The sequence below is a fragment of the Hoplias malabaricus genome, chromosome 1 (assembly GCF_029633855.1).
Source record: "Hoplias malabaricus isolate fHopMal1 chromosome 1, fHopMal1.hap1, whole genome shotgun sequence".
NCBI lineage: Eukaryota > Metazoa > Chordata > Actinopteri > Characiformes > Erythrinidae > Hoplias > Hoplias malabaricus.
The window spans coordinates 90,110,333-90,136,827 of NC_089800.1; the positions used below are offsets into that span (position 1 = coordinate 90,110,333).

The 26,495-nt window shown below is 44.2% G+C and overlaps 1 protein-coding gene across 1 annotated transcript; it reads right to left on the reverse strand.

Annotated features, from left to right (window-relative positions):
- Positions 1-2,067: 2,067 nt before the first annotated feature.
- Positions 2,068-23,497, reverse strand: sccpdha.1 (saccharopine dehydrogenase a, tandem duplicate 1). Its single transcript, XM_066675989.1, has 12 exons — positions 23,223-23,497; positions 15,631-15,743; positions 14,540-14,620; positions 13,477-13,606; positions 11,206-11,255; positions 10,568-10,698; positions 10,045-10,162; positions 8,848-8,967; positions 7,260-7,316; positions 6,683-6,794; positions 3,943-4,024; positions 2,068-2,804 (listed from the first exon to the last, which is right to left on the reverse strand). Exons 1-12 carry the CDS (start codon positions 23,401-23,403, stop codon positions 2,714-2,716), a joined length of 1,266 nt encoding a protein of 421 aa, XP_066532086.1. The 5' UTR covers positions 23,404-23,497; the 3' UTR covers positions 2,068-2,713.
- Between the last annotated feature and the right edge of the window lie 2,998 nt (positions 23,498-26,495).

Consider the following 26,495-nt stretch of genomic DNA (forward strand, 5'->3'; position numbering starts at 1 on the left):
GGATAAGGCCGGCCTGGACTCTAGGGGATGGAGGAGCGCTGTCCGCAATTCAGCGTACCGAGAAAAAAAGTCATATACTGTGAGGTGGATATGGTTTCTCTGCAAAAATCAGTGAGAGAGTCATTTTCAGAATTAATAATTAATTAAATAAATAATATATTGAGATATTTTGTTGCCTGGAGTAGTTACTAAATATTTACACTTTCTAAAACCACATGCTAAGACAAATGACTTCACACACACACACAGTATTTTCCTGCTTTTATTACCTTCCCGTTTTACTGTTTTCAGAACAGAAAGTTCCACTCCAAAGAAACAGGTTGCTCCACTGACCAAAACTCTATTCTCTGAGCTCTTTCTGGAGCTTCTTTATCTCGACTCACCCACGGACCCCGTCACAGTTCCTGCTGAAGAGCCCACTGTTGTTTCCAACTGGAAACCAAACTTCTGGGTTTTGAAACCTGTTTATATTGATGTAAATGCTCTGTTCTGAATTAGGTGTAGGAATGGGAACACAGCGGGTTCCACGTTGATGGAAAATGACTGTTGTGTATTTAGGATGTTTCAGACACTCCCTCACGCTGTGTTTTCCATCTTGGCAGTATCTCTAGACTCTAGAGTTCCTGAACATGTACAGCGTCAAAACTATAGTTTTGTAGCACTTTCGCTCTGTGTTTACTTTCATGCAGTTAGCGCTCTCCTGAATTTAGAGTCAGTTCCACCTGAAGTAATGTAACTGTAACAGCAAAAATAAGTCAGTGTGACCCCCCTATGGAGCAGGAATAGAGCAACATCCTCATCTCGGTTGGTGCTTTTCAGCGTTTGGAGTCTCTCCGTTGTCTAAAAACCTCCAGATGGCGTTTCTCTGCCGTGAGCAGAGAGAGAGAAAGCCTAGCACCGGACCCAGACACTTTGATTTTTTACCCGTTTACAGACACTGGGGCTTCGTAAACACATTAGAGCGGTTTCCAGAGCAAACCCACTGTAGAGCAGCACATGGAGAGGACACACTTTATACACAGAGTTTTTGATTAAAGTCATGAACATCACCTTTAATTCTTTGAAAAACAGCACTCAGCCTCACACCATTGTAGAGGGGTGAGTCAGGGCTAGAGCCCTGTTTGTCTCTTCACTTTTAGAAATAACTGTCTGTGGTGGTGTCCTCAGTGGAACATATACAGCACCTTTAATTAGGGAACATTACTGTACCTGATTTTATATCAACTGTGGATGTTAAACTGTTAATGTCATTGGCCCTGTTTCATCTCCAGGACTTTTGTGTTCTTTTATTCTCCACAGTTGTATAATGAAAGATTACAGAGATCCCCCTCTCCTTCTGGAGAAGAGAATGTAATGAACCTTTAGGAACACAACTGGACTCTAACACCACTGCTGTACCTTTAAAGATACACTCCACTGTTTGTAGCTTCAGTGACAGTAATGTTCCTGTACCGTACCTGTGTGTGTGTGTGGAAAACAAAAGGCCAAAGAGCAAAATAAATAAAACCAAACGAGGAGGAAAGACCCCAGAAATCAGACTGCGTTTCTCCCGTTGGAGGTGTTTTTGTTATATTTCCCTTGTATTTGTGATGATGTATTTCTCAAACTCACTTTTTAGTGCGGATTTATTGCATTCCTGTGTTTTTCCTAAACAAACATGGTTGTCGGCCCACAGGTGGCGCCTCCCAGTGGCACAGTGGTAATTCACACGCTCATTAAGTTTTATATTCATTCATTCATTCAAGTCCCATCAAGGGTGAGAGTACATTTCAGTTCATTCATTCATAATAATAAAGCCCCAGGAGGCATTCCTTCAAAGCCTCTACCAGAAGTTACATTGTCGTGCTGCTTTGGGCTCTGCCCTGCAAAAACTGCACTGAGACTCTTTTCTAAACTAAGTGAAATATCACAATGATTTTGAAGCTGGAATTTTACAGTAAAAATACTACGTACGATTGCTTTAATGACTGCATGCTTTAACTAAAGATGTAATAAATTTTAAAAATGACAGACCTTTAGTAAATAAATAAAAGAAGAGACTTGAGACCGTAGACTGGAACGTGTGCTTGAATAATGTTTATTGAAACTCTGTGGTGTTAGTCCATTAGTGCAAAATAACACGGAAATATAAGCAATTCACATCTCTAATATTTCAAACCTGAAGCGTACAGAAGGAGAACGGAGTGCGAGAGATCAGAAAAGCAGCTGTGGATTAGATCGGCACTGACAGCAGTAAAAAGGCTCTGGACCCAAACGCAAAGAAAGCTCTGCATTCCCAAGACTTTGAAATAAACAAGTGAAACACACAGGCTTCGTTTTCAGCAAAAAACAACCGCTTCCTCAAGAACAGCTTTCATTATCAGTGACCAGAACCTTCAGGGCCCAACTGTTTGAGGAGAATCTCATTCCCTTTTTTCTAAACAATATCACGACTGCGGTTCCGGTCTTTTTCTGACGTTGGAAATCTGCTGGAAAACTGTAAATAATGTGGAATACACTTTAAACTGCAGCTCTTTCAAAAATGTGATTCTGATACGAAGAGGTTAAACCTTTCAGCTCTAAACCGGCAACAACACAATCACAGAGAAGAGAGTTAAACAGGAATAGAACCAAACACTGATTCCTCATCAATGTTCTGCTCCTCAAACCATCGCAGTGTTGTTTTAAATCTGTTTGAGTGAGTGAAGGAACCAGTGCTGGGTTGAGTTCCACCTTAAATGACGGAGAAGTGAATGCCGTGTTTGTTAAGGCGGTCGATGAGGGTGGTCTTGGCGAAAGCAGCTCCGGGAGTGTAGACCCCACCTCTGAGGAATCAAACACAGACACACACAGGTTAGAGACCACAGACAGATCCAGTTAATCCTGATCTACAGGGTCCCTGTCCTGAATCGCGCAGAGCTTCCTGAGGGTCAGAGTCTTTACTGAGCGTCTTTAATCAACACGTCCTTAACACCTGCCTTCACCAACAGGTCCTCAGCAAAACGTCCTTAACAATGAGCCTCTAACAAACTTTTATATAAGGGTTAGGGACAATGCAACCTCGATATCATGCCCTCAACGTGTCCTCAACAACACGGCACAGACAACTCAACCTCAACACGCCCCTGAGAAATCAACCTCGACACACCCTTGAGAAATCGACCACAACATGCCATTGAAGACACAACCTCAACACACCCTTGACATATCGACCTCAACCACACACCATTGACAACGCAACTTCAACATGCCCCTGAGAAATCAACCTCAACAGACGCAACCTCAACACACCCTTGAGAAATTGACCCCAACACACCATTGACAATGCAACCTCGACACGCCCTTGAGAAATCAACCTCATCAACATGCCACTGACAATGAAACCTAAAAACTACACGCACTCAATAACGCAACCTTGACAATGCATCCTCAACACTGTGCTCTTAACCACATCCACAACACCACGTCCTTAACAACAATTCAATTCAGTACAATCAAATCTTATTTATACAGTGCTTTCACAATAGAGCGGCTATAAAACTGTCAGAGCAGTTTTACAAAGATCCGGGTCTGAGCTCCTCTGAGCCAAGGGCGATAGCGGCAGGAAACACTCCCTCAGCACGAAGACGAAACACTGAGAGGAACCAAGACTCAGACTACAGAATCCCGTCCTCCTCGGGGCCACACCAGAGACACAACACATCCCTGACAAAGTCTCCTTTACCATGTCCTCAACAACACATCTATGACAACGCGTCCTTGCTGACACATCCGCGACTCCCTGACCTCACTGCAGTCTGAGCACATCCCTCCCACACTCCTGCCCCGTTCCACCACACACTGCACTGACCTACTGCCCCTTCCCCTCATCATCCCATGGACACAGATCTCAGTGTGGAGTACATCAGTCTGGAGAGGTTAAAGGGAGGGAGGAATAAAACAGAGAGATCTGTCGTCACTCACTTCTTTGGAAGAGACTCTGGTTCGCTGAGGATGGTGATCGCTGCCTGAACCATCGCGATGGGTGTCGCTACGTAACCAGCCTCTGAAACAACAACAAATCAGAGTATAACAGTGAGGAAATCAGGGCTGGATCGATTCCAGAGACCTGTGGCGATACAGATATCAGCCGATAAACTCACTGATCACTCGCCAATACCTTCACTGATTTAAACTTGTGATCTTCAGATGTTCAGGACTCTTCTGTTTGAACTGAACCACAGAAATACGGCCCAAAATCTGAACTCAGAACTGAATCATTTATCCCATCCACATCACACCCTAACTGAGATCTGGAAAAACACCTTTAAAACACAATGTACGGGAAATATCACACAAACCTTAAAATTATACGTGTTCCTAAACTTTTAAAGTTGTCTTTTCTCGCCTGCTGCTTTCGCCTTTTCATCGTATAACATTTTATTACTTACTTAAAACAAAAAAGATGGTGTGTATTAATGGTAAATAAAAAGTGAAGCTTGTATATTATACTCATTCATTACACACAGACTGATATATTTCAAGTGTTTATTTCTTTAATTTGATGATTATAACTGACAACTAATGAAAACCCCAAATTCAGTTTCTCAGAAAATTTGAAAATTGTGAAAAGGTTCAATATTGAAGAGCCCTGGTGCCAGTGTAATCAGCAAATTAACTCACAACATCTGCAAAGGCCTTTAAATTGTCTCTCAGTCTAGTTCTGTAGGCTCCAAAATCATGGGGAAGACTGCTGACTGACAGTTGTCCAAAAGACGACTACTGACACAAGCAGAGCAAGACACAAAAGGTCATTGTAAAGAGGCTGTTCACAGAGCTGTGTCCAAGCCCATTAATAAAGAGCCGAAGGGAAGGAAAAGATGTGGTAGAGAAGTGAACAAGCGATAACCGCACCCTGGAGAGGACTATGTGAATCCCCCCCACATTTTTGAATGGGTTTTGTTTCAAAGACTGGACTGCAGCTGGAGTCAGTGCTTCAAGAACCACCACCAGACATATGTAAGACATGAGTTTCAGCATCGCATTCTTTGTGTCGAGCCACTCTCAAACAAGAGACAGTGTCAGAATCATCTCGCCCCTGGGCTAAAGACAAAAAGGACAGGACTGCTGCTGAGTGGTCCACAGTTATGTGATGAAAGTAAATTTTGCATTTCCTTTGGAAATCAAGGTCCCAGAGTCTGGAGGAAGAGAGGAGAGGCACAGAATCCACGTTACTTGAGGTCCAGTGTAAAGTTTCCACAGTCAGTGATGGTTTGGGGTGCCATGGTGGTCTGCTGGTGTTCGTCCACTGTGTTTTATGAGGCCAAAGGTCAACGCAGCCGTCTACCAGGATGTTTTAGAGCACTTCATGCTTCTTGCTGCTGACCAACTTTATGGAGATGCAGATTTCATTTTCCAACAGTGCCAAAGCTCCCAGTACCTGGTTTAAGGACCATGGTGTCCCTGTTCATCACTGGTCAGCAAATTCCCCTAACCTTGACCCCATAGAAAATCTACAGCCTATTGTGAAGAGGAAGATGCAATACGTCAGACCCAACAGTGCAGAAGAGCTGAAGGCCACTATCAGAGCAACCTGTGCTCTCATAACACCCGAGCAGTGCCACAGACTGATCCACCCCACGCTGTGCCGCATTGCTGCAGCAATTCAGGCAAAACATCCCACAACTAAGTACTGAGTGCTGTACATGTTCATACTTTTCATTCGGTCAGCGTTTATAAAAATCCTTTTTTTGTCTTGGTCTTCAGTAATATTCTAATTTTCTGAGAAACTGAATTTGGGGTTTTCATTAGTTGTCAGTTATAATCATCAAATTAAAAGAAATAAACACTTGAAATATATCAGTCTGTGTACAATGAATGAGTATAATTTACAAGCTTCACTTTTTAAATGGAATTACTGAAATAAATCTAACTTTTTCTTGATTTTTCTAATTTTATGACCAGCTCCTGTTCACACCCCCAAATACATTTCTGAGTGTCTGCTGCTGCTTCTGAAAAACACCCAAATTTTCCATTTCTAACTGTGGCTTAACCCTCGCCGCGTGGAAGAGATAAATTTGCTTCAGGAAATTAATTAAATTATAGAATTATAAAATTAAAAGCTAAAAAGGTAAACTTCTGCCAGTCGTCTAAGAAACAACAGCCACGCAACATTAATGTCATTCAGCATACAGTTAATTCCCCAGCACTTCATTACTGTGCGGTTTAAAGCTATTACTCAAGTCAAACTCATCTGTGAAGCCCTTTTTAAAACCTATCACAAAGCAGCTTCACACACATTCAGTGTTTTTAACATCATTTAAATGAATAAACCCAGGTGCACGAGTCAAAGGAGAGGAAGAAACCTTGGAAGGAACCAAGACTCACAGGAGGGACCATGTGATTAAACATCCACTGATAAAACAGCAGGTTTATTGAGTACTGACTGTTTTATATTTAATTTTTTCTGAAAATTCAGTCAAAACCAAAACAAATGACCAGAAAAATGTAATCAACAATGAAGAAGAAACAGGTCTCGACTGCAATTAAAGGCGATGCTTGTTTCCTTGGTTCTGCTGGTGCCTTGGAACCAAAACTGCCGTTTAAGGGGGAACATCTGATGAAGCAGCTTTCCTGTTCAGCTGAAGATGTGTATACATTAGCAGGTTTTGTTGTGTCGCTACGCGGCCGAAGTGAGAGTCGTGTTATGAACGGTGAAACCGACCTGGTCCCTGCACGAGGGTGCGGATCTTGGCGTTGGGTTTTCCCTCGGACGGATCCTGACCCTCTGTGTAACCTTCTCCAAAATTCGCAAAGCGGAATGAAGAGCCTTCCATCTGCAACACGACAAAACCCACAGAGAAAACAGGTAAACATCTGGACGTCAGGAAATAAACATCAAATAAACACAGCCTCTCACCTCAGTACAAACTAAAAATAAAATTAAAAGTCTCCTCCCCTGTGTTTATTCAGTATCTCACGCCACTCACGCTTCTGTAACTATTTTATTATATGTTTTCATGGGACAACACTGAAGATATGACACTGATACAATGTAAAGTCTACAGCTTGAGTAACAGTACATTTGCTGTGCCCTGAAAATAACATTAATTTGTGTGTGTTGGGTTATTTTCAGATTTATTTACAGAAGCCTGAGGGTGTACTCACTTTTGTGAGATATACTATGTGTGTATACACACATAGTATATCTCTCACACACACACACTTTTGTTCAATAAACAAATGAAAGACAGATGACAGAGGGACTCTGAGACCCTTTAGCTGTGTTTTCGGTGCTGTACCTGTTTTTGAGTTGGACCTTCTTTAGAACAATATCCAAACGAGAAAAACTCTGGAAACTACAGAAAAGAGAAAACACCAAAACACACATCAACACCCTGCTCCACATCAGGGAAGTGACACACACAACAACAACAACAACAACAACATTCTCAACAGAGAACACACACACGGCGCTTTCCACACAATTTCTACTTTTTCTGCTGAGGTTTATAGCGTATTATTATGTTGTTAATATATTGTTCTTCCATTTTTCAGTATTCTTATTATTCCGCCTTTCCTTGTCCACTTAACTCGTCCCGCAGTTTTCGAGCTATTTCGAGCTATTGACTCCTTCCCTTTCTATCCCTCCTTCAAAATCCCTCCATTCATTTCAATGGGTGGCAGTTAGAGTGGGTGATGTCACCGCACTCTAGCTTCTCTGCCTGAAAACCATTTTTTCACTTTTCAGCCGAACAATTCGCCATAACTTCCTTATAGTTTCACCTAGAAACTTCATTTAAATTTTATATGGTAGAGAAACTTCTCCTTTCTAGCACCTGTAAATTCGAATAATATTGAAAATACGGTTTTTGAGTTATGAATTTGTTTGGCACTAGGGAGAGTTTTGGCTCCCATAGAGTTAAATGTATTTTTAGAGCGGCTCAGAGTGCGGTTTCAAAATTTTCTCCTGTTTTACCTCATCATAACACGCTCAATTCACACTCAATCTGCAGATTTTTTTATACCAGATCGATCCCCAGAGTCTCCTTGTTGCAACGGTATATACAGTTAAGTGATTTGGGAAAATCTTTCTGAGCTATAAGCATTTGTTCAGAGGGTGGGAACACTCCCATGGGAATGCATTGAAATGATTTTTTTTCTTTTTCAATTTTCTGCCGAACATTTCACCATAACTTCCTTATACTTTCACCTACAGACTTCATTTCAATTTTAAATGGTAGAGGAAATTCCCCTTTCTCACACTTGCAAGTTTCAGAGGATACTGTTTTTGAGTTATGAATTTTTGTTCGACACTTGGGAGGGTTTCAGCTCCCATATATATTTTAAGAGCGGGTCGGCATGCAGATTTTCAAAATTTTGCCTGTTTTTAAACTCGCCATTACACCATCAATTCTCGCTCAAAGTGCAAAAGTTTTTTACACCATCTCGAGCACCAGACTTTCCTTGTCGCTACGGTATGTTTCGTTCATTTTTGGACCTGGAAAAGTTTGAGCTACGAGAGGTTTTTTGGAGGGCCACAACACGAGCAGTCTCACAGGTACAGTCTCTTTGGTTGTCTTGCGTTTTACTGACTTTCTAAGTGTAGAGTAAACATAATCTCTACACAAGAACACTCTGTACACCAGATAATAACTTTTAATTTTAATTCAGAATTCAAAATGTTCTCCTGCACAAAAAAACCCTAAAAATGCTGTGTTAATTCACTCTGTCCCTGAACTAAACCCACACTCTCACCTTTTCTGGACACAACATTATCCCCCAGAACAGAGCAAACCCACCAGTCTTCTGAAGGGCTTTTGACTGATGGAGCTCAGAACAAATGCAGCGCCCAATAAACTCCAAAGACATTTAAAAACACTGTTGTACCTTAACGAGAAGCTTTCGGCCGAAGCTGAACTTCACCAGAAACCAGAACATCATTCCAGCGAAGAGCAGTTTAATCACAGACGACACTCCCCCTACTCCAACATAAGCTCGGTACTGAACCTGGAACGACCATACACACACACACACACACACACACGCACAAACACAGGGTTAAGTGTAAAATTCCGGGGCTCTTCCCTGATGTTCCCAGAATAAAGAGCTGAATTTCCAGGACTGCAATGAAAGGAAAAACAGGCTCCTTTGTGCTGAACAGACAAAGCCCATCCACAGTAGGAGCCTCCAGGTCTGTTCTGGTGTTAAGCCGAGACGTGCTCCACTGTCCCACACTGGCATCAGTGCTGCGGGGGACAGAGCAGCTGCTTTCTCTTGGCCTTGGCTGCGGTGCTGTAGTGATGGGTTTAAGATGATGCTCCTGTCGGCTTCGTGCTCCACACAGTTCCCCTCCTCCCAGATTTAAAAGACCAACTGAAGTTCTACAAACTTCATATTTAGCCCCCTGTCATCTGCACTAACCCCCAGTCTCTCTGACCTCATCACTCTGGGGCCAGAGCTCTTGAACTCTACATGTTCCAGACAAATCTGCCATCACCCTGATAACAGTCAAATCCTCTGACTTTGTGTCTGGAAAAGGTTTATAAAATCTGCTGGTGTCAGAACACTGAACAGTGGAGGTGAATGGAAGCAGACGTCCTCCTCTAAGAGCCCCTCACAGAAAGTGAGGACAGCGGACAGTGGGAGACAGCGGACGGTGGGGGACACAAGGCTAGTGTCTGACTGTAGTGTGGAGAAGGGGGTGGTGTTTAAACCCAGTGCTGGTGGAGAGGGACCTACAGGACGCTGTGAGGGACAGATGTCCACTGTCCTCTATCACTCCACAGAGACTCTGTAGACGGTGGAGGAGCTGCTGGAGGAGGAGGGGGACTAGAGTCCTGGGTGTGTGTTGGAGACGTCTGGTTCCATTCACCAACACTGGAGAGAGGTCTGTGTGTGTTTCCTCAGTCAACCACAGCATAAACAGTGTAAACATGACTCATTCATTTACTAACGGCAGGATTATCATTCCCTCACTGACAGGGTTTAAGGGGGGGGGGTTATAGCAGAGTATATAGTGTTATATGGGAGTTGTAGAGTGTTACAGGTGGGTTGTAGGGTGTGATACAGAGTGGTGTTTCTTACTGGAGTTTCATGAAGTTCCTCACTAAGGAATCGCTGTGTTCTCTTCACCACAGAGGGATCAGCGCCCATGAAGGGAATGGTGTACTGCTGGATCTCATCACTATAGAAAAGGGCACTCCTACACACATAGACACACACCATAAATATGCATTTTTTTAAAACAATATATTTGTTCCTTCACATTTATAAAGTTGTATTTGTGTTTGGCTCTGGGTCGTGGAGGGACTCCACCTGAGAGTTGACAGTTCTATGATACAGGACGATATCTGGTGGAATTTAAAAATAATGACAATAGACGAGGATTATCTTAATGGACCAATCACTGAAGAGAGTGAGAGACAAAGGACAAGCCAATTAGGAAACATGAAGACATCCCTTAATCTCAGAACCACAGGCTTTCTCAGTCTTTCCTTCGAGACAAACACCCCTCATTTTTCTTTCTTCATTATTTTTAAATAAATTAGTCCTTAATTTTGAATTACTGCATGTCTCAGTCCCCCCTTTAATCCCCAACATTTTCTACCTGTTTTTAATCTTGGCCCCAACCACGGGGAGAGGTTTCTGGCCGAACTTCTTCCTGAGACTCTGCAGTTTACTGCTGTTAGCGAATCCATAAACCGCAGACTGCCACGTGCCGTCATGGATACAACCTCCCTGTAAACACAAACACACACACAACCTCCCTGTAAACACAAACCTCTTCCCTGTAAACACACACACAACCTCCCTGTAAACACAAACACACACCTCTTCCCTGTAAACACAAACCTCTTCCCTGTAAACACAAACACACACACACAACCTTCCTGTAGACACACACACAACCTCCCTCTAAACACACACACAACCTCCCTCTAAACACACACACAACCTCCCTCTAAACACACACACAACCTCCCTCTAAACACACACACAACCTCCCTCTAAACACACACACAACCTCCCTCTAAACACACACACAACCTCCCTCTAAACACACACACAACCTGCCTCTAAACACAAACACACTTCTATCACAGCGAGACCTCAAACATAAAACCTCGCCTCACTGTAAGCGTAGTTTTACTGCCTGAGCTGGGAACTGCACCATAGTCGACCGTGTGGAAGCCAGTGGTGTTTCCACTCTGTGGTGTTATGAACACCGAGGTGAGGTGGACTGACCTCAGGTCCTGTGCTCGTCGTCAGGAAGCTCTCCACCGCAGTCAGCGTCCCTGCAACAACAGCACAGGGGACACACGCGTCAAAGTGGGACTGGGGTCAAACTACAGGCCTGACCTACAGTGAACACACTGCCAAACACAACCTCGTACATTATATAACAGTACTTAAAAAATTAATCAATTCACAATTTGAAAAGGAGTAGTCCAACCGATAATAACAATCCTACTACACTGAATATAAGGAAAGATTCTTCCTCCTCCTGTGGAGATACTACCTTGGAGATACAAGGTTTCATCCCGACAGCAACTTCTATCATCGTATCATATCATCGCTTTTGAGACAAATCCTTTTCTGTTCACTGCTGACGGCTTGGAGAATTTTACATTGTGTGAAACCTTAATGCATTCCTTCAGAGGTCACCAACCCCACCAAGAGATACACGGCTGTGTTCTGACCGTGACCCTATAAAAACGTACTTAATTTAATCAGTAGAACACAAGAGGGAGCGTGTTATTGTGAAATACCAGCACGGCTGTGATGCGGCACAAGCAGGAGCCGAGGGCGAGTTCTGCATTCCATCTCAGCCGTGCTGTTATTTCATGATAACACATGACGTCCAGTGTTCTACTGCTTTTACACAACAGTTCAGTAATAAATCCTGAAAAATATAAACAAAGCTGTGAAAATGGTATCAAAAATGTTTATGAAATTAGTAAATCCTTCCACCAAATTATAGCTCCTCAACAAGCGGCTTGTTGCTATATCACAGTAATTTATCCTACACAGTTAAAGATCAGCCTCAGCTCCTCACTACAGTGTCACTGACACCCCACACTGACACCTCACTACAGTGTTGCTGACACCCTGCTACAGTATCGCTGACCCCCCCGCTACTGTATCACTGACACTCCACAACACCCTGCTACAGTATCACTGACACCCCTCTACAGTATTACTGACAATCCGCTACAGTATCACTGCCCCCCCGCTACTGTATCACTGACACCCCTCTACAGTATCACTGACAATCCGCTACAGTATCACTGACCCCCCCGCTACTGTATCACTGACACCCCACAACACCCTGCTACAGTATCACTGACACCCCGCTACAGTATCACTGACACCCCACAACACCCTGCTACAGTATCACTGACACCCCACACTGACACCTCACTACAGTGTCACTGACACCCCACACTGACACCTCACTACAGTGTCATTGACCCCCCGGTACATTATGACTGACACCCCGTTAAAGTGGCCCCACAACACCCTGCTACAGTATCACTGACACCTCTCTACAGTATGACCGACACCCCACACTGACACCTCACTACAGTGTCACTGACACCCCGCTACATTATGACTGACACCCCGCTACAGTGTCACCGACACCCCGCTACAGTATCACAGAGGCCCCACACTGACACCCCGCTACAGTGTCACTGACACCCCGCTACAGTATCACTGACCCCTCTCTACAGTATGACCGACACCCCACTACAGTATCACCGACACCCCACACTGACACCCCGCTACAGTGTCACTGACCCCTCTCTACAGTATGACCGACACCCCACTACAGTATCACTAGTGTCACTGACACCTCGCTACAGTACAACTGACCCCACGCTACAGTACAACTGACCCCACGCTACAGTATCACTGACCCCACGCTACAGTATCACTGACCCCACGCTACAGTATCACTGACACCCTCCTACAGTATCAGTAACACCCCGCTACAGTATCACTGACCCCTTTCTACAGTACCACTGACACCCCACACTGACACCCCACTACAGTGTCACTGACACCCCGCAACACCCTGCTACAGTATAACCGACACCCCGCTACAGTATCACTGACACCCCACACTGACACCTCACTAGTGTCATTGACCCCCCACTACATTATGACCGACACCTCGCTACAGTATCACCGACACCCCTCTACAGTATGACAGACACCCCACTCCAGTGTCACTGACACCCCACAACACCCTGCTACAGTATCACTGACACCCCGCCACACCCTGCTACAGTATCACTGACACCCCGCCACACCCTGCTACAGTATCACTGACACCCCGCCACAGTATCACCGACACCCCACTACAGTGTCACCGACACCTCCTCAACCAATCAGAGTGCACGACCAGAACTAACTGTTGTATTAAATATAAACAACACAGCTGAATTGGAAACTGAGGCATATGGAGTGATAAAAGAATGAAGGGAAGGATCAGGGGAAAAGAGGATGCTCCACCTTTAAACTGGTCCCTGGTGTAGAGGACTCCCATATCTGCAGGAATGGAGTCAAACCCACAGCTGCCCACAACATAAACTCCTTTATCAGCCGCCTGAGCGTCGTAGTTCAGCTGCATGGTCTCTAAAAACTACAGGGGGGTAGATTCAGGTCAGAGAAATCAGTACATCAATCAATCAATAATCAATGCATCAATAAACAATTAACCAATACAGTATTTAATTAATCCATTTTTAAAATAACATATTCATCAACACTGCTTTGGTCGGCTGATCTGGATTTATCTGGTTTATTTACACTGTGCCACATTTTATCTCTGATCTAGACAGAACGTCTAGGGGGTGGAGCTTAACAGGACTCAGATCTGATTGGCTGATGAGGGCTTTGATTGACAGTTGAAACCACTTATTTTTAATCAGATTTTTTAGCCAGTTGAAATGAGTGCAGTGAGCAAAAATTAACGATCTTTAATAATATCTTTTATCGTTTTAAACTGAGACCATTCAAAGACGTAAATAACCAGAGTAAATCAAATTAAGATTCAAATGTATAACAATTCTCACTGTTAATATTCATTGTAAAAAAAGGTTTTCAATTTTTAAAAATATTTCAAACATTATATTAAATTCTATTAAAAAAAATAATTCTTATGTTAAAACATTTATGTTAAAAAGCATTTTTTGTTGAGGAACAGTAAAGAATGTAAATATCACTAAAACTACTGTAAAACACTGAAGCCTCACTAAAGCTCCACTGTAAATTTTTAAATGATCAAAACTCTTACAAAATCATGTGATGAACGACCAACAGAGACGCAGTAAAGTATTAAAGTAATAACAAATACATTTAAAATGAAGAACTAATAACTTTCTTAATATTTGCCCAAAATATTATTAAAAAAAAATACTTGTTATTTTTGAAGTGAATATGTCCACTTTTATAAAAACAAGTATTTTATAAACTCTTTATCGATGATAAATTTGACTGACTTCACAGACTCCTTTAACTCCACAGCGATAAACGATGAAATTAAATACGTTCCGTAGGGTTTCAGACTTTCTACCTGAGGTTCTCCACTGATGTCCACACAGTGAGCTCCATTCTCCACACACGCCTTCACCACGGGTTCTCCATAGAACCTGTACTGCAGGAGAACACATCACTCAGGACCACACAGTTACAGTTAAAGATACTGTTCTAGATTCTTACTGCTCCCACACAGTTACAGTTAAAGATACTGTTCTAGACTCTTACTGGTCCCACACAGTTACAGTTAAAGATACTGTTCTAGACTCTTACTGCTCCCACGCAGTTACAGTTAAAGATACTGTTCTAGACTCTTACTGCTCCCACGCAGTTACAGTTAAAGATACTGTTCTAGATTCTTACTGCTCCCACACAGTTACAGTTAAAGATACTGTTCTAGATTCTTACTGCTCCCACGCAGTTACAGTTAAAGATACTGTTCTAGACTCTTACTGCTCCCACGCAGTTACAGTTAAAGATACTGTTCTAGATTCTTACTGCTCCCACACAGTTACAGTTAAAGATACTGTTCTAGATTCTTACTGCTCCCACGCAGTTACAGTTAAAGATACTGTTCTAGACTCTTACTGCTCCCACACAGTTACAGTTAAAGATACTGTTCTAGATTCTTACTGCTCCCACACAGTTACAGTTAAAGATACTGTTCTAGATTCTTACTGCTCCCACACAGTTACAGTTAAAGATACTGTTCTAGACTCTTACTGGTCCCACACAGTTACAGTTAAAGATACTGTTCTAGACTCTTACTGCTCCCACGCAGTTACAGTTAAAGATACTGTTCTAGACTCTTACTGGTCCCACACAGTTACAGTTAAAGATACTGTTCTAGACTCTTACTGCTCCCACGCAGTTACAGTTAAAGATACTGTTCTAGACTCTTACTGCTCCCACGCAGTTACAGTTAAAGATACTGTTCTAGACTCTTACTGCTCCCACACAGTTACAGTTAAAGATACTGTTCTAGACTCTTACTGCTCCCACACAGTTACAGTTAAAGATACTGTTCTAGACTCTTACTGCTCCCACACAGTTACAGTTAAAGATACTGTTCTAGACTCTTACTGCCCCCACACGGTTACAGTTAAAGATACTGTTCTAGATTCTTACTGGTCCCACACAGTTGAGAACGATCACGGCTTGTTTACACATCGCAGCTAAAGACTCCGGGTCGTTCACATCAGCCACGATTATATCCACCTCCTCCTTCAGCTCCGGCTTCCCTGCAAAAAAAAAACACACACACACACACACACACACACAGCGTTGCAGTGACACTGACGTGGTGGTGGTGTGTTAGTGTGTGTTGTGCTGGTGTAGAGTGGATCAGACACAGCAGTGCTGCTGGAGTTTTTAAACCCCTCAGTGTCTGGAGCGAGAACAGTCCACCAACAGCGTCCTGTGTCACTGATGAAGGACTAGAGGACGAGCGACACACACTGTGCAGCGACAGATGAGCTACTGTCTCTGACTTTACATCTACAAGGTGGACCAACGAGGGAGGAGTGTCTCACAGAGTGGACAGAGAGTGGAAACAGGGTTTTAAAAACATCTAAAACATTTAGACAGAGAGTGAACAGTGTGTCAATCTGCACCCTACGTTTCGACCCCAAACACAAGTCACGCTAATTGTAATACACACATTTTTTTACAGAAGCCCTGATCTAACTTTCCTCACAGTGTCCTTTCAGGTCGTTATTGGGTTCAAACATGAAAACACTGAGGCCCTGTGTGAAGGTTGAGAGCCTTTAGGGGACCTCATCTCTCTTGGGGGCGGGGTTTAAACGACCAAAATAACACACAACAGTTCAGCGCGGCTCTCAGAAACATCCAGAACAAAGCGCGGTGCTCAGAGAGAGTGGGTTATAATCATCCATCAGCTGCTGAGGATTAAAGTGAAGAGCCCCTCGGAGACCACCGTCCCATCCCTCGCTTCAGTTAACCCTCCATCTACCGCACAGCACCGCGGACTCGGACTGATCCGGAGATCAGAGGATGTTCAGGGAAAGGGGATCACAACAGAAACATTTCACACACCGCTGAGGGAATAACACACTGCTGAGGGAATAACGAACACTGAGGAGGCCTTTAGTAACGAATCCTTTACTCCTCCGTCACATCGCTCCACTTCAGAGGGAACCTGGTCCGAGTTTGGCTTGCGATCAGTAACAGAGAGGGACACCTGTGTTCATCAGGGAAGTGTATTTACACTGTTACTGGACATGGGCCTCACGGTGGCGCTGTGGGAAACATCACTGTCACGCAGCTCCAGGGACCTGTGTTCTGTGGGTTCAAAACCCTGCCTTGAGTGTGTGAGTGACAGGGTGAGTGTGTGAAACTGTCCACAGGTATGTGTGTGTGTGTGTGTGTGTGTGTGTGTGTGTGTGAGAGAGAGAGAGAGAGAGAGAGAGAGAGAGAGAGAGAGAGTCTGGGTGTTTTTGTAGCACTTACGCTCTGTGTTTACTTTCATGCAGTTAGCGCTCTCCTGAATTTAGAGTCAGTTCCACCTTAAGTAATGTAACTGTAACAGCAGAAATAAGTCAGTCTTGACTGATTAACGTGGTCACATGTCCCTAACAATAAACGCTAAGAAACCTTTCCTTAACAATACACTTTAAAGTTCATATTTAAGTTGTGATACGTTCTTTTACTCTTTTGTTAAAAATCAGGAGTTTCATCTGAACATAAGCTTACAGTAAGACAACACCACACTGACATGAATGTGGCAGACACTGCTCCAGAACTCAGACAACATTCAGAACAATTTAAAAACCAAGCTGAAGAAGCGACTGGTTCACAATGTAAAGTAAAATCCAGGAGCAGAGTGAGAGCAGAGTGAGAGCAGAATGAGATCAGGGCGAGACGACAGGGCAAAGTCAAGTTAAATGTGATAAGCTGGTACTTCAGTCCTCACACTGCCACACTCTCTTTATCAGTGTGTGTTAATAGCAGGTGAGGTTTGGCAAAAAGCCTACGTTCTGGAAATAAGTCACAGTTGAGGCCGGACTCTGAGTTCAGTCACAGATCAAACGCCACGAAGAATCTGATTTACACACGTCTTTCTTCCATAGATTTCCTCTCAGTCACTGCACAGAATAATAAAATAATCTGAATAATTCACTGCAGAGGCACTGAGTGAATGTTTAACGACTAAACATCATCCTTCACTAAACCCCTCAACTAATCATCATCCTTCACTAAACCCCTCAACTAATCATCATCCTTCACTAAACCCCATAACTAATCATCATCCCTCACTAAACCCCTCAACTAATCATCATCCCTCACTAAACCCCTCAACTAATCATCATCCCTCACTAAACCCACCGACTAATCATCATCCCTCACTAAACCCCCCAACTAATCATCATCCCTCACTAAACCCCCCAACAAAGCATAATCCCTCACTAAACCCCCCAACAAAGCATAATCCCTCACTAAACCCCCTGTCCAATCATCCCTCACTAAACCCCTGACCAATCATCAGCCCTCACTAAACCCAACCAATCATCAGCCCTCACTAAACCCAACCAATCATCATCATCATCATCCCTCACTAAACCCCTCGACTAATCATCACCCCTCACCAAACCCACCAACCAACCATAATCCCTCACTAAACCCCTGACCAACCATAATCCCTCACTAAACCCCCCAGACCAATCATCATCATCCCTCACTAAACCCCTGACCAATCACCATCATCCCTCACTAAACCCCTGACCAATAACCACCATCCCTCACTAAACCCCTGACCAATCATCGTCCCTCAATAAACCCCTGACCAATCCACCATAATCCTCCACTAAACCCGACCAATCAACCATAATCCCTCACTAAACCCCTGACCAATCATCATCCCTCACTAAATCCCTGACCAATCATCATCATCCCTCACTAAACCCCTGACCAATCATCATCATCCCTCACTAAACCCCTGACCAATCATCATCATCCCTCACTAAACCCCTGACCAATCATCATCATCCCTCACTAAACCCCTGACCAATCATCATCATCCCTCACTAAACCCCTGACCAATCATCATCATCCCTCACTAAACCCCTGACCAATCATCATCATCCCTCACTAAACCCCTGACCAATCATCATCATCCCTCACTAAACCCCTGACCAATCATCATCATCCCTCACTAAACCCCTGACCAATCATCATCATCCCTCACTAAACCCCTGACCAATCATCATCATCCCTCACTAAACCCCTGATCAATCATCATCATCCCTCACTAAACCCCTGATCAATCATCATTATCCCTCACCAAACCCCTGACCAATAACCACCATCCCTCACTAAACCCCTGACCAATCAACCATAATCCCTCACTAAACCCCTGACCAATCATCGTCCCTCAATAAACCCCTGACCAATCAACCATAATCCTTCACTAAACCCGACCAATCAACCATAATCCTTCACTAAACCCGACCAATCAATCATCATCCCTCACTAAACCCCTGACCAATCATCATCATCCCTCACTAAACCCCTGACCAATCATCATCATCCCTCACTAAACCCCTGACCAATCATCATCATCCCTCACTAAACCCCTGACCAATCATCATCATCCCTCACTAAACCCCTGACCAATCATCATCATCCCTCACTAAACCCCTGACCAATCATCATCATCCCTCACTAAACCCCTGACCAATCATCATCATCCCTCACTAAACCCCTGACCAATCATCATCATCCCTCACTAAACCCCTGATCAATCATCATCATCCCTCACTAAACCCCTGATCAATCATCATTATCCCTCACCAAACCCCTGACCAATAACCACCATCCCTCACTAAACCCCTGACCAATCAACCATAATCCCTCACTAAACCCCTGACCAATCATCGTCCCTCAATAAACCCCTGACCAATCAACCATAATCCTTCACTAAACCCGACCAATCAACCATAATCCTTCACTAAACCCGACCAATCAACCATAATCCCTCACTAAACCCCTGACCAATCATCATCCCTCACTAAACCCCTGACCAATCATCATCATCCCTCACTAAACCCCTGACCAATCACCGTCCCTCACTAAACCCCTGACCAATCATCGTCCCTCACTAAACCCCTGACCAATCATCATCATCCCTCACTAAACCCCTGACCAATCATCATCATCCCTCACTAAACCCCTGACCAATCATCATCATCCCTCACTAAACCCCTGACCAATCATCATCATCCCTCACTAAACCCCTGACCAATCATAATCATCCCTCACTAAACCCCTGACCAATCATCATCATCCCTCACTAAACCCCTGACCAATCATCATCATCCCTCACTAAACCCCTGACCAATCATCAACATCCCTCACTAAACCCCTGACCAATCATCGTCCCTCAATAAACCCCTGACCAATCAACCATAATCCCTCACTAAACCCCTGACCAATCATCATCATCCCTCACTAAACCCCTGACCAATCATCATCATCCCTCACTAAACCCCTGACCAATCATCATCATCCCTCACTAAACCCCTGACCAATCATCATCATCCCTCACTAAACCCCTGACCAATCATCATCATCCCTCACTAAATCCCTGACCAATCATCATCATCCCTCACTAAATCCCTGACCAATCATCATCATCCCTCACTAAACCCCTGACCAATCATCATCATCCCTCACTAAACCCCTGACCAATCAACCATAATCCCTCACTAAACCCCTGACCAATCATCATCATCCCTCACTAAACCCCTGACCAATCATCATCATCATCCCTCACTAAACCCCTGACCAATCATCATCATCCCTCACTAAACCCCTGACCAATCATCATCATCCCTCACTAAACCCCTGACCAATCATCATCATCCCTCACTAAACCCCTGACCAATCATCATCATCCCTCACTAAACCCCTGATCAATCATCATCATCCCTCACTAAACCCCTGATCAATCATCATTATCCCTCACCAAACCCCTGACCAATAACCACCATCCCTCACTAAACCCCTGACCAATCAACCATAATCCCTCACTAAACCCCTGACCAATCATCGTCCCTCAATAAACCCCTGACCAATCAACCATAATCCTTCACTAAACCCGACCAATCAACCATAATCCTTCACTAAACCCGACCAATCAACCATAATCCCTCACTAAACCCCTGACCAATCATCATCATCCCTCACTAAACCCCTGATCAATCATCATCATCCCTCACTAAACCCCTGATCAATCATCATTATCCCTCACCAAACCCCTGACCAATAACCACCATCCCTCACTAAACCCCTGACCAATCAACCATAATCCCTCACTAAACCCCTGACCAATCATCGTCCCTCAATAAACCCCTGACCAATCAACCATAATCCTTCACTAAACCCGACCAATCAACCATAATCCTTCACTAAACCCGACCAATCAACCATAATCCCTCACTAAACCCCTGACCAATCATCATCCCTCACTAAACCCCTGACCAATCATCATCATCCCTCACTAAACCCCTGACCAATCATCGTCCCTCACTAAACCCGACCAATCATCGTCCCTCACTAAACCCCTGACCAATCATCGTCCCTCACTAAACCCCTGACCAATCATAATCATCCCTCACTAAACCCCTGACCAATCATCATCATCCCTCACTAAACCCCTGACCAATCATCATCATCCCTCACTAAACCCCTGACCAATCATCATCCCTCACTAAACCCCTGACCAATCATCATCATCCCTCACTAAACCCCTGACCAATCATCATCATCCCTCACTAAACCCCTGACCAATCATCATCATCCCTCACTAAACCCCTGACCAATCATCGTCCCTCAATAAACCCCTGACCAATCAACCATAATCCTTCACTAAACCCGACCAATCAACCATAATCCCTCACTAAACCCCTGACCAATCATCATCATCCCTCACTAAACCCCTGACCAATCATCATCATCCCTCACTAAACCCCTGATCAATCATCATCATCCCTCACTAAACCCCTGACCAATCATCATCATCCCTCACTAAACCCCTGACCAATCATCATCATCCCTCACTAAACCCCTGACCAATCATCATCATCCCTCACTAAACCCCTGACCAATCATCATCATCCCTCACTAAACCCCTGACCAATCATCATCATCCCTCACTAAACCCCTGACCAATCAACCATAATCCTTCACTAAACCCGACCAATCAACCATAATCCCTCACTAAACCCCTGACCAATCATCATCATCCCTCACTAAACCCCTGACCAATCATCATCATCCCTCACTAAACCCCTGACCAATCAACCATAATCCCTCACTAAACCCCTGACCAATCATCATCATCCCTCACTAAACCCCTGACCAATCATCATCATCCCTCACTAAACCCCTGACCAATCATCGTCCCTCACTAAACCCCTGACCAATCATCGTCCCTCACTAAACCCCTGACCAATCATCGTCCCTCACTAAACCCGACCAATCATCATCCCTCACTAAACGCACAGTCACCACTTGTTTCTCCAGCACGTGGACACATCACTCACAGTGGAACTAAACTGTAGGGGGCATTGCGGGTTCCTGCTCCTGAGTGCACTCTGTACTCTATTAACACAGAAGGGTTTGTGTTAATTTATCTGTACAGGCTGTTTTTTAGAAATCACTGGACATTATGGGAGGAGTCAGTGGGAGGGTGTATTAATCCTGATACAGACATTAATTACGATAAAAAATACGTCACGAACCACTTTTATAGAATACAAACCAAGCAAATTTATTTTTGAAAAAAAGCCTTCAAAAACACATTTAAATCTACATATGTATGAAAAGTGAATTTAAGAGCAATTTTTAAGAAACTGAGGGGGAACATGAGGCGTCCGCGACCCACCGCTGAACCAAAGGCTAACAATTAGAGAAAACATCATTTAATACGTATTTTACTTAAACCTATGTTAAAACACTGGATATACACCCTACAGCACATTTTATCGTAATAAATGAGTTAATATTGATCTAGATTAATTTGTTTAGTATCTAAATGTAAATAAAGAAAGCTGTTGTACTGCTCTTTAGTAACTTTAAGGAAACCTGTAGACGTTATACTGAAATTTCCATTCCACCTTAAATGGTCTACAGAGCTTTATTCGGTCCTGTTCATTATTCTAAATTTCCGTTCCACCTTAAATGTGACAGCAGACTGCGCCACTTAAGGTGGAAATGACATTTCCAAAGTCAGCTAGTTAATTAAGTTAGAATTTAATGCAGCATTAAAATGTGGAATCGCTGAATTAGAAGTTGTTACAGCACTATAACATTTTTAAATAAGAAACATAGGAGTTGCCGCATGATTTAAAGAGGAAATATATTTAGACTCGGAAACAACGTAGCTACAACATGATTTAAGGTGGTTAGGAAATTATAAAGTAGTTGGCTCACAAGAAGGTCCTGCTCCACTATTTAAGGTGGACGATAAATTCTAATCCGGAGCCAGGGAACAGGGGAGGCCAGAATAACACAACGGACGCAGCATTTAAGGTGGAACGGCGTCAATCCGCTCGGAGACGGTGTATTACAGGGCGGTTGAGAGGGATCGTTCCTGAGGAAGTGTGAATAAAAGTGTCTTAATGTGTGGTTATTGGGTTTTTCTGCAGTTTGGGGTGTCGAAGTGATTTTGACAGAGTGTGAGTATGTTATCTTATCCGTACCAAGAGATTTGGCGGCCTCAGAGAGGGTGTTCTCCAGGCGGGTCTTGCTCCTGCCCGCAACCGCACAGCGGAGCTCTCTCCCGGCTTCAGCCGCGCAGCGCGCCGCCTCCTCCAGAACGAAGCGGCCGGTGAAGCCTGAAGCCCCAAACACCACCAGGTCGTAGCGCCGCTCACTCGACATTTCAGTATTTTTTACACACAGAATATATCTAAACAATCTAATGAACAAACAAAAACAAACACACACACCAACACACTCTGACTCTCACTCTGACACAGTGCAGTACTGACCTCAGGCCTTATAAATACACACCCGTATTCCGGCAAACCACACCCCCTGCGTCGTGATTGGATAACAAGGCCACACCTCCTCCTGTGATAGGATTGGTTTATTATAATGTTAATAATAATAATAATAATAATAATAAAAAAAAAAACTATAAATTTACCGAAACCAGCTCCTGAGAAGCAGCCCTGGACTTGTTTGAGAGGCTGAACGAAAGTGTCCTGTGGCCTGTGGAGGGCGGAAGCTGGAGCTTGTTCAAGTGGATCAGACACAGCAGTGCTGCTGGAGTTTTTAAACCCTGTGTCCACTCTCTGTCCACTCTGTGAGACGCTCCTCCCTCGTTGGTCCACCTTGTAGATGTAGAGTCAGAGACAGTAGCTCATCTGTCGCTGCACAGTGTGTGTCGCTCGTCCTCTAGTCCTTCATCAGTGACACAGGACGCTGTCGGCTGGATGTTTTTGGTCGGTGGACTGTTCTCAGGAGAAGACAGAGAGAGAGAGAGACAGAGAGAGAGACAGAGAGAGAGAGAGACAGAGAGAGAGACAGAGAGAGAGAGACAGAGAGAGAGAGAGAGAGAGACAGAGAGAGAGAGAGAGAGAGACAGCGAGAGAGAGAGAGAGAGAGAGACAGAGAGAGAGAGACAGAGAGAGAGACAGAGTGAGAGAGAGAGAGACAGAGAGAGAGAGACAGAGTGAGAGAGAGAGAGACAGAGAGAGAGAGAGAGAGAGAGAGAGAAAAGAAACAGATACACTCTTGAAAAGGAAAAACAATTTTTGTTGCAGTAATTTTGAATGTCAGAACATTTCTTAAACATACATCCAGCATTTTATTTTACAGCACAAGAAAAAAAAAATCCATTTAATGATTGGTTTATCGGATCAGCCAATCGGAGCGCAGGGGGCAGGGCTGTCAGAAAACGGGTGAAAAATAAAAACACTTCTGCTCTGTTTCATGAGGCTCATCTTTCCGCGCTGTCTGCGCAGCCGCGGCCCTGAGAGAGAGAGAGAGAGAGAGAGAGAGAGAACTGCAGAGAGGTGCTGTCGGGCAGTGATTCAGATTTGTTGCAGTGGTGGTGAATGTTCCACAAAGCAGGATTTCTCAGTTTAACCAAGTAACTTAAGCTCAAGTCTGGCCAATAGGAGCAGAGCTGGGGGAGATTCCAGTTGGACTCAGTCAATCAGTCACTCAGTCAGTCAGTCAATCAGTCACTCAGTCAGTCAGTCACTCACTCAGTCAATCAGTCAGTCACTCAGTCAGTCAGTCACTGACTGACTGAGAGACTGACTGACTGAGTGAGTGACTGACTGACTGAGTTAGTGAGTGAGTGAGTGACTGAGTGACTGATTGACTGACTGACTGAGTGAGTGGCTGATTGACTGACTGACTGACTGACTGAGAGACTGACTGAGTGAGTGAGTGATTGAGAGATTGACTGAGTGAGTGAGTGAGTGAGTGACTGACTGACTGAGTGACTCAGAGATTGACTGACTGTGTGACTGACTGAGAGACTGAATGAGTTACTGAGTGAGAGACTGACTGAGTGACTGACTGAGTGACTGACTGATTGACTGAGTGAGTGACAGAATGAGTGAGTGAGTGACTGACTGACTGAGAGACTGACTGACTGAGTGAGTGACTGACTGACTGAGTTAGTGAGTGAGTGAGTGACTGAGTGAGTGACTGATTGACTGACTGACTGAGTGAGTGGCTGATTGACTGACTGACTGACTGACTGAGAGACTGACTGAGTGAGTGAGTGATTGAGAGATTGACTGAGTGAGTGAGTGAGTGAGTGACTGACTGACTGAGTGACTCAGAGATTGACTGACTGTGTGACTGACTGAGAGACTGAATGAGTTACTGAGTGAGAGACTGACTGAGTGACTGACTGAGTGACTGACTGATTGACTGAGTGAGTGACAGAATGAGTGAGTGAGTGACTGACTGACTGAAAGATTGACTGACTGACTGAGTGACTGACTGAATGACTGACTGAGAGACTGACTGACTGAGTGACTGAGAGACTGACTGACTGACTGAAAGATTGACTGAGTGAGTGAGTGACTGACTGAGAGACTGACTGACTGGCTGAGTGACTGACTGAGAGACTGACTGACTGACTGAGTGACTGACTGACTGAGTGAGTGACTGACTGACTGACTGAGTGAGTGAGTGACTGACTGACTGAGTGAGTGTCTGATTGACTGACTGAGTGACTGACTAAGTGAGTGAGTGACTGACTGAGAGAGTGACTGACTGATTGACTGACTGACTGACTGACTGAGTGAATGAGTGACTGACTGACTGATTGAGTGACTGACTGACTGAGTTATTGACTGAGTGACTGACTGACTGAGTGCGTGACTGACTGACTGACTGACTGAGTGAGTGACTGACTGACTGAGTGACTGACTGATTGACTGAGTGAGTGACTGACTGAGAGAGTGAGTGACTGATTGACTGACTGAGTGAGTTAGTGACTGGACTGACTGACTGACTCACTGAGTGAGTGACTGACTGACTGAATGAGAGAGTGAGTGACTGACTGATTGACTGACTGGGTGATTGAGTGACTGACTGACTGAGTGACTGAATGACTGACTGAGAGACTGAGTGAGTGGGTGAGAGACTGACTGACTGAGTCAGTGAGAGACTGACTGACTGAGAGACTGAGTCAGTGAGAGACTGACTGATTGACTGACTGAGTGACTGACTGATTGACTGACTGAGTGAGTGACTGACTAAAATATTGACTGAGTGCGTGAGTGACTGACTGACTGAGAGATTGACTGACTGACTGACTGACTGATTGAGTGAGTCAGTGACTGACTGAGTGAGTGACTGACTGAGTGAGTGACTGACTGATTGACTGAGTGAGTGACTGACTGATAGACTGACTGACTGAGTGACTGACTGACTGAGAGACTGAGTCAGTGAGACTGACTGACTGACTGATTGACTGACTGAGTGACTGACTGATTGACTGA

Coding starts and splice junctions, on each gene's coding strand:
- sccpdha.1 (XM_066675989.1), bottom strand. CDS start 23,403: ATGTCGAGTGAGCGGCGCTACGACCTGGTGGTGTTTGGGGCTTCAGGC. Junction 10,163..10,567: donor GGGGCCAAGATTAAAAACAG/GTAGAAAATGTT, acceptor CTATGTGTGTAG/GAGTGCCCTTTTCTATAGTG. Junction 8,968..10,044: donor AGGAACTTCATGAAACTCCA/GTAAGAAACACC, acceptor TGGTCGTTCCAG/GTTCAGTACCGAGCTTATGT.